Raw genomic sequence first — 14,795 nt, 5'->3', positions numbered from 1 at the left:
TGTACTAGAGTGTTTGCCATTCTTCTAAATCTCATACCATCGTAAGATCGATAAACTTACATAATAGTGATGATTTGGGTGTTCTGAATGATTAGAGAGTATTCTTGTGGTTGCCTCAAAATTACTTATCTCCGGCATTAAAAAATAAATTGGTCTGTACTGATGCGATTGTGTCCTTTGAAACCCATGTTGTGGCCAAATAATTTTATTTGTAAACAAGGCTACAAGCCAAGGTAATATTATTACCACAAGTGTCTTTACTATTTATTCCAGCTTTCGGTGGTTTGCATGTTTAGCATGCTTATTTACCAATAAGGAATCTTTAGCTTATTGTAATTTGTGCAACTTGCATATCAAACAGAGTTTAGTTGAGTAATGATATAAGATTTATTAATATTAATTTGATGGATCGAGAAACAAATATTTGTTATTTATATAATTATATATTTTTTACTATTTATTCAGTTCTAAAAAACCAAGGTATCTCCAAAAGAATCAAAAGAATGTATTTTTTCTTGTTCAAACAGAACTTGGCTAATATGTTAGGATAGCTAAATGCTATTAGTTTACACTGTAGATATTTTTTGTCCTTCTCCAATATTGGGGTTTCTAGATACACGACGCTGGCCGATCACAATTCAAATAAGTCCCACCTTGTGACATTATTATCAACGATAATAATAGTACTTCCTCTATATCATTTTAGTGTATCGAAGCCGACATATCTCTCCTGCTGATTTTTGTTACATTATTTATATATATGTATGGTATACAGGGTTATTGTTTAAATAGAGTTCACATAATTTTTTATGAGACAAAGTCTGAAGCAACAACAAATATTAGTGAGTATGGATCCTGTTCTAAATGAAATAGAATGTTCAAATAACATGTAAATGTTTCATTTTTTCACTAAATTTATCCTTATGTAAGTATGTGAATTATTTATGTATGTTTGTATTGACAATCTGCCATTACTGTGAAGAAATTTAATGTTCATTGCAAATATTTTATCATAATTAAGTTATAATTTCTAATACCAATACATTAAGAAATTATCTTGCCTAAAGAACAAACTACCGGTAGGATGATCAGAATGGCTTGCTTGCATCAAGCCAAGTCCTCAGAATGTCAGAACAGAAAGTTGTTTAAAATGATATAATGACAATATCACAAGGATGTGTTTAATAATTGAAAAAATAAACAGTTGTTATTCTTTAAGCATTGGTATATTTTTATGATATAATTCCTCTCTCCAAGCCATTTGTTCTTCACCAGGCCCCTATTTCTTGAAACAAAAGAGCAGAATTAAAAAAAACCTCTTTAAGTCAGTTTTGAGATTTGTTTCCAGAAAGCGGGGCCTGGTCACAAATGAAGGCAATATGAGTTGACAACATGCAATCACCAAATGATGGACAAAAAAGACAAATCTCAACTATTTTGGTATATTTTGTTTTATTAAAATACTTTGATTTTGTATATTTCTTGTGTACAAAATGGATACACAAATTCAAGTTTATTATAAAAGTACATAAGTTAATATAGATTACTCTGTTGTTACACATACATACATAGTTATGAGTGAAACTACATATTTCGTTAGTAGAACCTAATTGGTAGGCCACTAGTTCACTAAGTATTGGGATAGATTATTGGACACTAATATGTGTTATTGTAAATTATATAACTTATACTTTGGAATCCATGACTTTCACATGACTTTTGACCTTGTAAGCAGATGTCTATCAGTCCGGAACTCTATTATAATCATGTTTCGTTAAACATATGATCAGCTGATTTTAGAATTCAATTTGGTACATTAGTTAATAGGGGCAGCAAATATATATATGCTGATATATAAACGAATACTAATTTGAATTATAACTGAATACTAATGGTATATATTCTAATTTATTAAGATGCCCCTACATTCTATCTAAGACCTTCACAGATTTATTAATTATTTCAAACTAGAGAAAACAAAGTTAGAGGTAGGCTATATTTAGAACACATATTTCACCAGAAAGAAAATTCAAAAGGTATGCTTTTTCATACCGAAAATGTAAAGGAAACTAAAATTTCACTTAAAAAAACGCAACTATAGTTTGTTAAAACACTTGTAATTAAAAGACATGTTCCGCTTAAACAGGTAAAATAACTGTTATTGTATTATGTACTTGAATGCATTTTAACCAATTTATAGAACGGCTGTTTATATGAAATCTTTACACTTGCACTAACAATTCAGCTAAAAGTCACCAAGTGTTTTGGTGGCAGTGACCGGCGACGTGTTGACATCAACACCGTTATGATTCTCTCTCTCTCTCTCTCTCTCACCTTCATACATCAATAATGAGTACATATTGCACATGGGGATAATATATAGTATATATAACAACCTAAAGAACGTAGCACAACCTATCTGTATAGCTTTTGTACATAAAGGTACATTAATCGGTAAAACAGACAACCAGTTTTGTGCAAACTTGATCAAAGTGAGCAGAGGAGATTTATTCAAAATGACTGTGTGACCTTGACACTGCAATATTACAACTGAAAATCCCATCTTCAGTCTGACCTTGAAACAATTATGATTTCATAATTAGATTATAAGATTTACTAGTAGTCTTATCAGGAAGACGAAGTAACCAAGACATAATTCGGAAACAAAATCTATTTTGTATGTTTTGCATATCAGTGGTCGTTGTATGAAATAAAATGGGACGGAATTGATCGACCTTAGAACAACCAGGACAACAACAACCGTAAATCTCATAAAGACTGGAAGCTGAGCTATTACATAGAAAAGCTTCTCACTCGTAAAATCTGATATGTCAGTACATCTGATAAAAGGCTCTCACATCAACCGCTTGACTGTATATGATATGACTTAGAGATAAAAATTGAGGACGGATACTATGGTACAACAAAACTAAAAACTGGCACTGATTATATCATAAACTTAACAGAGAAATAATATCTTGGACCTGTTATTGCAAACGAAAAAAGTACCATCACATAAATTGCATACCGTATTGCATAGCATGCATGTCAGAAGACTCACGATTACGAAATGCTATTTGTAAACAACGCCTTTAACTTCCATACAAAGGTACATGCTTCTCTAGATCTGATTATATCCGTCTTATACTGCTGTAAGAAAACCCCTAAATTTGCAAAAACCTTTAAAAATGTACGAAAATGAAATAAACTGGCTTAAAGAAGAAATGTTCATCTTATGCAACATAAAAGTATGATCACAAAAGATGTTAATCCTGATTTCAAATAAAGAGGTTTTCCACAGCATTGTAATTACAATATAATTATGCTAGATTGGATTTGTATCACCATCTGTTACCAGACTTTAAGGTGTTCCTGATTTATAAGTCATTGAGATTAGTATAAAACATGTTTGTGGTACAAAGCTGAGTATTGAACAAGATGGCACCTAACAACTAAGACTGATATTTGATTATAACATGCTCTTTGGGTGGAACAATGTATATAATATATCACAGACGACGGTCCTCCTCTGTCCAGGACAACTCCACAGCTGACTGTGTATTAGGGAAGCACCTGTTAGTGTATCATGGAGTACCTCTATGAATGGCACTGTAATGCTGGGTACATGGTCTATCTGTAGTTACTACACACAGTACTTCCTCTTTAGCAGCTCGAGATAATCAGAGTTAGATTTGGCAAATGAAGAGCTCATGCCGTGATCCTCCATGTTGGAAATTAAAGGCTTGATGTTGTCATGGGGACCTGGAAGTAACAATAGAAGGTTGATGGTGAAGAATATTATGCCATTCCATTTTTAGTTCAATTAGCTTAGTTCAGAGGATTTGGATGTAAGAACACCAATGAAGACCACATTAAAAATGTATATTTCCAATAACGTTTAATGTCAACTATGTTTATTACAACAACTGGTACCTTAAATTCATTGACTGTTAATAATATCATGTATCATGGCAGCTTTAAGTAAAGAGTTATCTCCCCTACAGATAGGTTACTAGCCTTGAGAATAGCATCCAGGGGTGTAGAGATCGTAAGTGATCGGAAGCCCTGGAGTATCGAGGATGTGAGAATAGTGGATGACAATTTAAATGCAGCTGTAGTGGCTGTATTGTGAAGTCTCAGACAGAATGCAAGATTGTTTACCTTCTAATCTAACATGGTTTGGTTTGTTTAGTTTTACGTCCTATTAACAGCCAGGGTCATGTAAGGACGTGCCAGGTTTGTTGGTGGAGGAAAGCCAGAGTACCCGGAGAAAAACCACCAGTCAGCGGTCAGTACCTGGCAACTGCCCCACATGGGATTCGAACCCGCATCCCAGAGGTGGAGGGCTTGTGGTAATATGTCGGGACATCTTAACCACTCGGCCACCGCGGACTCTAATCTATCAAATCTAATCTAACAAAATGTAAGATAAAACATTTACCTGCTTCTAAGTGTTTAGCAATGCTGCGGTCCAGTTCAGCTTTGAGTTTGTTCCCTAAGATATCGTCTCCTGTTCCAGAGAAACGTGTTGAATCCAGAAGCTGTCCGTTCAGTACTCCTGAAAATGATACGTTGCCGCCGGTACTGTTATACAGGCGAGACTTCTGTCTCTCGGCACTGAAATAAAGCAAGACGTCAATCGTTACTGAATGGTTGTCAATTTAAACATTTACCCATGTCAGGGATGTCATTGATCATATCAGTATAAGGAGGGAACCTCTCTTCTAACAAAAGGAACCCTCCCCCCCCACCAAGGTCAAGGTCATTTTACCCAAGGTCATTTGATGATGTCTCAGATCACACCTGACATTATTTGTTTCTTATAAATATTGTTCAATCGCAGGAACTCCTCTGAAAAGAGGAAGAACAGTCTGAGAATGGTTAATACATAAGTACATAAAAAATTTGTCCATATCTTTCTATGGAACAGAAAAAAAAACATGTGCATTGATTGCCAAGCTCAATAGCAGTGTCATTACAAATTGATTTGTTTTTCCTAGTACAAAGTATTACTATTAGCATTACATTTTGGTGAAGAAAGCTGGCAATATATTTGATGTTACATTTATATGCTTTTAAAAAATCTTTGTAACCTGAAAAGTTCAAATTGAGCTTTGATGCAAAGAAAGTTAGGTAATCCTGAAATATGTTCAAATAGAAAAGCTATTGCAAATTATATCTGACCCCTTTTATAATTAATCTTTTCAAGAGTTTAAAAAATCAAGAGCAGTTAAAATCTTCATTGTTCAGATCTTAGAGTTAACAGCAGCTGCACTCCATACAAATATGTGTGGATACAGTCTGATTACAGTGTTATTGATATCACACTTGAAGTATAGGACAGATTGAATGTAATGAACCATACATATGTAATTATAGTAAACATGCATAGAATTGGTCAGTACTAAAACAGGCATGCTTATAATTACAGAATGGAGGCTGAGAAAATCGTACAACAAACTTCACTTGTGCTGAGATATGTGATAAGATTCAGGTGTCATTCATTTCTATTTTACATCAAATTAAATACACCTATAACTATGGAGAGTAATACCAATGAAAGTGTAGATTCTACCTTTCTGTCAGCAGAAATCTTTCTGCTTTTTTTTCTTTTTTCTTTTCCTCAGACAGTAAATCAAGTTCATTTATATTCTCTGGTGACATTCTCCGTTTCACTGATGATTTGGAATAAAAATGTGATGTCTGGCAAACATGCTATCTTATTCTATCTTTCTGTCCGCAGATACCTTTCTGCTTTGTTTTTTGTTGTGTTTCCTCAGACAGTAAAACATGTTCAATTATTGTCTGGTTACTTTTTCTGATTTGAAATTAAAAGTATTATTATGTCTGTCAAACATATACTCATATATCATAATAGATTGCATGAGTGCACCAGCTACATTGTATATGATACAGGTGATACCAGTACAACAAATAATGTGATGGTATATAGTTATTTAACTCAAAATAAAGACTCAATAAACCAATTTAAGCATTATAAACTACAGACTACATACAACTGACATGCTACAGGTGTGAAGATGTATATAATATACTACAGGCTACATAGAGAGTAAGCAGGTGATATGAGAGGCCACCATGCAGATGTTGACACTACAAAGTTGTTGTGAGTCACATGAGCACATGGTGGCACTTACACTAACTTTGTTTTGTAGTTGAAGGCACGGTCTGTTGATTTCATCAGCTGCTCACTCAGGCGCATCCTCCACTGCATCTCACTCTCGTACAGGTCACGATAACGTTTGGCTTCCATGTCTTTACTCTCCTTCTGTGCAAGAATCTGTTCATACTTGATTCTTAAAGCAGTTGTTTCCTCCTATGTGAAACAAAGAACATCATTAAAATAACTCTGTATATCGTTAAACTTTCTATCTACAGTAAAACATGCATATAACAAACACACTAATAATTACGACAAATTCATGGTTATAGCAAAGTAACTGTCATGCCTCATCAAGGTTGCTATACGATGTCTGTAATAGATGCATACCAAACTTTATAATGAAGTGATTTTGTTGGTCCCTAGAGGTCTGTTCTAATGAAGTGATTTTGTTGGTCCCTAGAGGTCTGTTATAATGAAGTGATTTTGTTGGTCCCTAGAGGTCTGTTATAATGAAGTGATTTTGTTGGTCCCTAGAGGTTCGTTATAATGAAGTGATTTTGTTGGTCCCTAGAGGTTCATTATAATGAAGTGATTTTGTTAGTCCCTAGAGGTTCGTTATAATGAAGTGATTTTGTTGGTCCCTAGAGGTTCGTTATAATGAAGTGATTTTGTTGGTCCCTAGAGGTTCGTTATAATGAAGTGATTTTGTTAGTCCCTAGAGGTCTGTTATAATGAAGTGATTTTGTTGGTCCCTAGAGGTCTGTTATAATGAAGTGATTTTGTTGGTCCCTAGAGGTCCGTTATAATGAAGTGATTTTGTTAGTCCCTAGAGGTCTGTTATAATGAAGTGATTTTGTTGGTCCCTAGAGGTCCGTTATAATGAAGTGATTTTGTTGGTCCCTAGAGGTCTGTTATAATGAAGTGATTTTGTTGGTCCCTAGAGGTCTGTTATAATGAAGTGATTTTGTTGGTCCCTAGAGGTCTGTTATAATGAAGTGATTTTGTTGGTCCCTAGAGGTTCGTTATAATGAAGTGATTTTGTTGGTCCCTAGAGGTCCGTTATAATGAAGTTATTTTATTGGTCCCTAGAGGTCTGTTATAATGAAGTGATTTTGTTGTCCCTAGAGGTCGTTAAATGAAGTGATTTTTTAGTCCCTAGAGGTCTGTTATAATGAGGTGATTTTGTTGGTCCCTAGAGGTCTGTTATAATGAAGTGATTTTGTTGGTCCCTAGAGGTTCGTTATAATGAAGTGATTTTGTTGGTCCCTAGAGGTCTGTTATAATGAAGTGATTTTGTTAGTCCCTAGAGGTCTGTTATAATGAAGTGATTTTGTTGGTCCCTAGAGGTCTCGTTATAATGAAGTGATTTTGTTGGTCCCTAGAGGTCTGTTATAATGAAGTGATTTTGTTGGTCCCTAGAGGTCTGTTATAATGAAGTGATTTTGTTGGTCCCTAGAGGTCTGTTATAATGAAGTGATTTTGTTGGTCCCTAGAGGTTCGTTATAATGAAGTGATTTTGTTAGTCCCTAGAGGTCTGTTATAATGAAGTGATTTTGTTGGTCCCTAGAGGTTCATTATAATGAAGTGATTTTGTTGGTCCCTAGAGGTCTGTTATAATGAAGTGATTTTGTTGGTCCCTAGAGGTCTGTTATAATGAAGTGATTTTGTTAGTCCCTAGAGGTTCGTTATAATGAAGTGATTTTGTTGGTCCCTAGAGGTTCGTTATAATGAAGTGATTTTGTTGTCCCTAGAGGTCCGTTATAATGAAGTGATTTTGTTAGTCCTAGAGTCCCTAGAGGTCTGTTATAATTGAAGTGATTTTGTTGGTCCCTAGAGGTCTGTTATAATGAAGTGATTTTGTTGGTCCCTAGAGGTCTGTTATAATGAAGTGATTTTGTTGGTCCCTAGAGGTCTGTTATAATGAAGTGATTTTGTTGGTCCCTAGAGGTTCATTATAATGAAGTGATTTTGTTGGTCCCTAGAGGTTCATTATAATGAAGTGATTTTGTTGGTCCCTAGAGGTCCATTATAATGAAGTGATTTTGTTGGTCCCTAGAGGTTCGTTATAATGAAGTGATTTTGTTGGTCCCTAGAGGTCCCTATTATAATGAAGTGATTTTGTTGGTCCCTAGAGGTCCGTTATAATGAAGTGATTTTGTTGGTCCCTAGAGGTCCGTTATAATGAAGTGATTTTGTTGGTCCCTAGAGGTCTGTTATAATGAAGTGATTTTGTTGGTCCCTAGAGGTTCGTTATAATGAAGTGATTTTGTTGGTCCCTAGAGGTTCGTTATAATGAAGTGATTTTGTTAGTCCCTAGAGGTCATTATAATGAAGTGATTTTGTTGGTCCCTAGAGGTCCGTTATAATGAAGTGATTTTGTTGGTCCCTAGAGGTCCGTTATAATGAAGTGATTTTGTTGGTCCCTAGAGGTCGTTATAATGAAGTGATTTTGTTGGTCCCTAGAGGTCCGTTATAATGAAGTGATTTTGTTGGTCCCTAGAGGTCCGTTATAATGAAGTGATTTTGTTGGTCCCTAGAGGTCTGTTATAATGAAGTGATTTTGTTGGTCCCTAGAGGTCCGTTATAATGAAGTGATTTTGTTGGTCCCTAGAGGTCCGTTATAATGAAGTGATTTTGTTGGTCCCTAGAGGTCCGTTATAATGAAGTGATTTTGTTGGTCCCTAGAGGTTCGTTATAATGAAGTGATTTTGTTGGTCCCTAGAGGTCCGTTATAATGAAGTGATTTTTGTTGGTCCCTAGAGGTTCATTATTATAATGAAGTTATTTTGTTGGTCCCTAGAGGTTCGTTATAATGAAGTGATTTTGTTGGTCCCTAGAGGTCCGTTATAATGAAGTGATTTTGTTGGTCCCTAGAGGTTCGTTATAATGAAGTGATTTTGTTGGTCCCTAGAGGTTCGTTATAATGAAGTGATTTTGTTTGTCCCTAGAGGTCCGTTATAATGAAGTGATTTTGTTGGTCCCTAGAGGTCCGTTATAATGAAGTGATTTTGTTGGTCCCTAGAGGTCTGTTATAATGAAGTGATTTTGTTGGTCCCTAGAGGTCTGTTATAATGAAGTGATTTTGTTGGTCCCTAGAGGTCTGTTATAATGAAGTGATTTTGTTGGTCCCTAGAGGTCCGTTATAATGAAGTGATTTTGTTGGTCCCTAGAGGTTCATTATAATGAAGTGATTTTGTTGGTCCCTAGAGGTCCATTATAATGAAGTGATTTTGTTGGTCCCTAGAGGTCCATTATAATGAAGTGATTTTGTTGGTCCCTAGAGGTCCGTTATAATGAAGTGATTTTGTTGGTCCCTAGAGGTCCATTATAATGAAGTGATTTTGTTGGTCCCTAGAGGTCTGTTATAATGAAGTGATTTTGTTGGTCCCTAGAGGTCTGTTATAATGAAGTGATTTTGTTGGTCCCTAGAGGTCTGTTATAATGAAGTGATTTTGTTGGTCCCTAGAGGTTCATTATAATGAAGTGATTTTGTTAGTCCCTAGAGGTTCATTATAATATAATGAAGTGATTTTGTTGGTCCCTAGAGGTCCGTTATAATGAAGTGATTTTGTTGGTCCCTAGAGGTCCGTTATAATGAAGTGATTTTGTTGGTCCCTAGAGGTCCGTTATAATGAAGTGATTTTGTTTGTCCCTAGAGGTCCGTTATAATGAAGTGATTTTGTTGGTCCCTAGAGGTCCGTTATAATGAAGTGATTTTGTTGGTCCCTAGAGGTTCGTTATAATGAAGTGATTTTGTTAGTCCCTAGAGGTCTGTTATAATGAAGTTATTTTGTTGGTCCCTAGAGGTCTGTTATAATGAAGTGATTTTGTTGGTCCCTAGAGGTTTGTTATAATGAGGTGATTTTTTTTGGTCCCTAGAGGTCCGTTATAATCTTGTTTTACTGTAAAGCTTTCATCTGACATTAAATCCTCTCACATAACTACACCTAAAAGTTACAAACCTGTAGTTTTTTATTGATCTGTTTCAGTTTGGAGTCAGTCTCATCTCGTGAGTTGTCCAGTTTTTCTCTGGAGCGGGCCTGGTCCTCCAGGTAACTGTTCACCTCATCAAGTTTGCGGTTGAGCTCGAGTCGGTACCGTGCCTCTATTTCCTTCCTGACCTGCTCTAGTTCTTCCTTTTCTACATAGCCATTCTCCACTCGACTCTGCAGAAAAAGTCCACCAAATATAAATACTGGTACCCTATTTCATTACAATTATATAATTAGTTCATTAAATGTAAGACATTGTTGCACTGAAATTTAACACAGGTATTGATCCATTTTATATCAGATTTTCACAAATTCAACAGCACATCAAAGTATAAAATATCATTAAAATAAAAGTGTAATTTTAAATTGAAAAAAAAAAACACAACAGAAAAATAACAATTTTCTGATTAAGAATATTATGCTCTTAGACTATTTTCACTGAAAATAAAAACACTCTATAGAAATAAACATTACTCGATAGAAACAAGATCATTAAAGAAATTCTCATTGAATCTTTATTACTTTCAATTTTAGGTCTGTTAGTAAGTTGTTATTTCATGCAATACAAGCTACCTTCTAAATGAAAGTTTTAACTGGTACAAACTACACAACATTAAGATAACATCATCAAAAATCTATTAAACATGTCAGTGACAATCACATGCTACAACAATTACAGTATCACGTCATGCGTACCACCAGATAAACCACACCTGTATCATGTGACAACCTGGTCGTCACTGACTCCCAGTGCAGTTACGGCCCTACAGCAGTGATGTGCCGTCATAATATGTACTGAATATACAGGTGATTACTGTATCTACAAGTGATCACTATTCTTATCTAAATGATCAATGAATATTATATGATCACTAAATATCTAAGTAGGTAAGTGATTGCTGAATCTAGTCACAAGTTATCTTTATGGTAACTAAATATCAAACATAGAAGTGATCACTTAAATATCTAAGTAGGTAAGTGATTGCTGAATCTAGTCACAAGGCATCTTTCTGGTAACTTAATATCAAAGTGATCAATTAATATAGAAGTGATCACTTAAATATCTAAATAAGTGATTGCTGAATATCCTCATGATGAACAAATATCACAGTGATCCATGAATATCTACATTATCAGTAAGTCTGTTGTCTATAAGCATGTGATCGTGTCATGGCAGTCGTAATTTGATTGCTAGTTCTGGTGTCCTCTCATCTCTGTCCTTTCAATATAAATGTGTACCACGGGAGTTCTCCATTGTTCCACTTTTACACCAATGTTGTCAAAAGGTTGCATTTTTTTCATCGAAGGGGTATATATCATTAGTTAAGATATACCTTTTTAACATTTACAAACTTTTTAGTTCTGTAGGAGATATTGGAGACTTAATGTGCAGTTGTACCCCAAGGTGTAACTTTGATATCAAAATGTATACTGGGTATGTCTTTCATGCAAGGAAATGCAACATTATAAAATACACAATCATAAAACATGCAACACAACAACATCAAAATAAGACAAGAGGTAGATTGTGAGGTCAGATAATATTTTGTCAATATAGATATGTCAAAATACTATCTAAGGAAGAGTGTGAACAGGACATCTTATAAAACAATTACTGTGTAGAAGGCTATCTTGTTCAAAGATGATTTTGTATTTCTATCTTGACCAAAGATGATCAAAATGTGACTATATGTAGAACTCATTATCAAGGAGTGAAAATGTTCCCAAGCTAGGGCCAGAAAAAAAAACTTGGGAGATGGAAGAGACAAATACACATGAGTAACTAAACTACAGATCAGTTTTGTTCAACCTGGATAAGCATACAAATCTACCACAATAAGTCCAAATGAAAGATGAAAGTATCAAATCAAGGGGTCACATTCTAAAGTATATTTTCTGATACATTCAATCTGATCTAAATAATACTAAGATATTGAGAGTGTTGGGCTAAACAAATAGTTGGCTTTGTGCACATTCAACTGAAACAAAAACCAAAACAAAATAACTGAACAAGGCATGATAACAAGTGCATGCTGTACGACCAGACAACCACTCAACAGGTAAAATAGGAATAGGTAACAGACAACAGGTAAAATGGTAACAGATAACAGGTAACTGGTCCAGGTAATATAACATGCTGTCCATCATCCATGGAGCCACCAGTCATGCAGCCGTCCAACAGTACAACACCAAACACCAATGGTGACCTGCTGACCTTGTATGAGGCATGCTCCTGCTCCAACTTAGACTTGCTGCGCTCCAGTTTCTCCACACTCTTCTGTAATTTCTTCAGTGAGCTGAGCTCATTCTGTAGCTGGAGATTCTTGGCCTGGAGTTTAGACTTACTGTCAACTTCCTCCTCAACCTGTTGTTGGAGTTCACTTAGCTGGCAGGGCAAAGGTCACAGGTTAGAGGTCAAGTGTCAATGTTTTAATCGAAAAATGTTGATAAAGGAACAACAAAATGGTCAAGATGGATAATAACTGTGAAAAGATCAAAGGACATGAGAGTGGTATAGAAATGGGAGTTAAACCTTCCTTCTACAGTAGAGGTAAACAGATTGAAATATTCTCACAGAAGATAGAGAGTAATTAATATAATATTTACTATCACTAGAATTAATACACTACACATGTTATTTCAGAGGTGTTGTCCATATCAGGGACGTTTGAGAGGGGATTGGTATGATCCACACAGGAGGTGGAGTTACTACACTAAATAGGTGGTGGTAAATTGGTCCACTCTGGAGGGGGAGGGGCATGATCCACAGAGGAAGGGGCGTGGCTGAAACGGTGGGCGTGGCTGTTACCTGTCTCCTGACGGTAGACAATGTCCCTTCCATCACTAATCTTTCCTGGTCAAAGTCTGTGTGCAAGGTGTTAATGCGATTTTCTGAGTTGTCAACAGTCTAAATGCATCCATGGGGAAAGAAGAATGAAAGTAAACAGTCAAATTAGAAATCAGATCTGAATACAGTAGGTCTTAATGTACCCACCATTCCATATAAGGTTGAAACTAAATGTACAATGAAGTTCTCACAATTTAAAATGTTTTGCAAGACATAGCACAATAAAATGTCATAGAAAAAAATTACTGTCAAGTAAGTATGATTAACTCTTTCAGATATTAATATTTGAAAAATGTTAAATGAAACTATAAAATTACAAAACAAAATGAAAACCAGAAAAAAATATAGCATTACGAAAGAAAATGTTAAATTGTCGAAATGTTACTTATTAGATTTTTATTTGCAAGCAGAAATTACGAAATAGTCCTATACCCCATTATAACTACAGATGTCGTATTATCGCTTTTTCTTTACTGATAGAAATACCCTAATCAGTTTTACTGTATTGACTGACATTTCAGTTTTACTCAATAAAATCATCTGCCTAGATTATCACGAACATATAAATCCCCTAACCTTGAGGGAAAAGGTAAAATATAGGTTATAGATTATCATATGTTCCCCCTTCCCCCCAAAAATCCATGCAGAACTCTAGGACAAGTAGCGATTTATGTGATTTCCTCTATTTCCCTATTGGCCCCGCCCCTCCTGCCCACTAAATCGGGGGGTCAGAGCAAAACTTTATACAAGTTTCTGTTCCCCTTCATCCCAAGATGTTTGTGGCCAAATTTTGGTTACAATCATGCAGAAACTCCTAGGACAAGTATCATTATAGGAATTTACCTCTATTATCCCCCTATTGGGCCCGCTCCCCTCCTGCACTCGGTGTTTTGCAAGACACAGCACAACAAAATGTCATAGAAAAAAATTACTGTCAAGTAAGTATGATTAACTCTTTCAGATATTAATATTTGAAAAATGTTAAATGAAACTATAAAATTACAAAACAAAATGAAAACCAGAAAAAAATATAGCATTACGAAAGAAAATGTTAAATTGTCGAAATGTTACTTATTAGATTTTTATTTGCAAGCAGAAATTACGAAATAGTCCTATACCCCATTATAACTACAGATGTCGTATTATCGCTTTTTCTTTACTGATAGAAATACCCTAATCAGTTTTACTGTATTGACTGACATTTCAGTTTTACTCAATAAAATCATCTGCCTAGATTATCACGAACATAAATCCCCTAACCTTGAGGGAAAAGGTAAATTATAGGTTATAGATTATCATAAATTTAATTCCTCTGACTTCAGATTTATTTAGAAGCTAAGTCTGATATTATGATACTGTAATCCGTTTAATACCTGGAAAATATTAAATTAAAAACTGCAACACAGCAACTGAAAGCTTTCTAGCCCATTTCACTTGCTTTTGTTCACTCTCTTTTCTAAACTCTACGAGCCTGCAGTGATGTATTCAATTAACTACAAACTAGGTATTCTAACGCTAAAGAGTCTGGTAAGGTCAGACACTGTGTAGTGTATGGAACTGTAATCCCATAAATAGTCTGAGATTTTATATGTGCTCTTAATTGATGTAGTCTTTCCCTGACGCAGTTATCTATGCTTGTCAGTTATTGATTGTTACGTCAAAAGTATAAAAGCACTAAAACTACTTCATTTTGGACTTGACTCCGACTCAGAAATGATGTTCGTCGGATAAGTTCATTAAACTATCTCCGTCGGATAAGTTCATTAAACTATCTCCCTTGTACACAAATGATGTAACAATCCCTGCTAACAAGGGCGATAACTCTGTATAA

The 14,795-nt window shown here is 35.1% G+C and overlaps 1 protein-coding gene across 1 annotated transcript in view; it reads right to left on the bottom strand.

Annotated features, from left to right (window-relative positions):
• Positions 1–1,433: 1,433 nt before the first annotated feature.
• Positions 1,434–14,795, bottom strand: part of LOC138336292 (ankyrin repeat domain-containing protein 36C-like) — a 76,894-nt gene continuing 63,532 nt past the window's right edge. Inside the window, exons 49-54 of the mRNA XM_069285724.1 lie at positions 12,926–13,024; positions 12,332–12,502; positions 10,087–10,290; positions 6,159–6,337; positions 4,442–4,617; positions 1,434–3,762 (exon numbers count right to left, since the gene is read on the bottom strand). Coding sequence (XP_069141825.1) covers positions 3,644–3,762; positions 4,442–4,617; positions 6,159–6,337; positions 10,087–10,290; positions 12,332–12,502; positions 12,926–13,024 — 948 coding nt within the window. The 3' untranslated portion in view covers positions 1,434–3,643. The remainder of the gene's footprint in view (positions 3,763–4,441; positions 4,618–6,158; positions 6,338–10,086; positions 10,291–12,331; positions 12,503–12,925; positions 13,025–14,795) is intronic.

The sequence above is a fragment of the Argopecten irradians genome, chromosome 12 (assembly GCF_041381155.1).
Source record: "Argopecten irradians isolate NY chromosome 12, Ai_NY, whole genome shotgun sequence".
Taxonomy (NCBI): Eukaryota; Metazoa; Mollusca; class Bivalvia; order Pectinida; family Pectinidae; genus Argopecten; species Argopecten irradians.
This window is presented reverse-complemented; position numbering and strand designations above follow the sequence as displayed.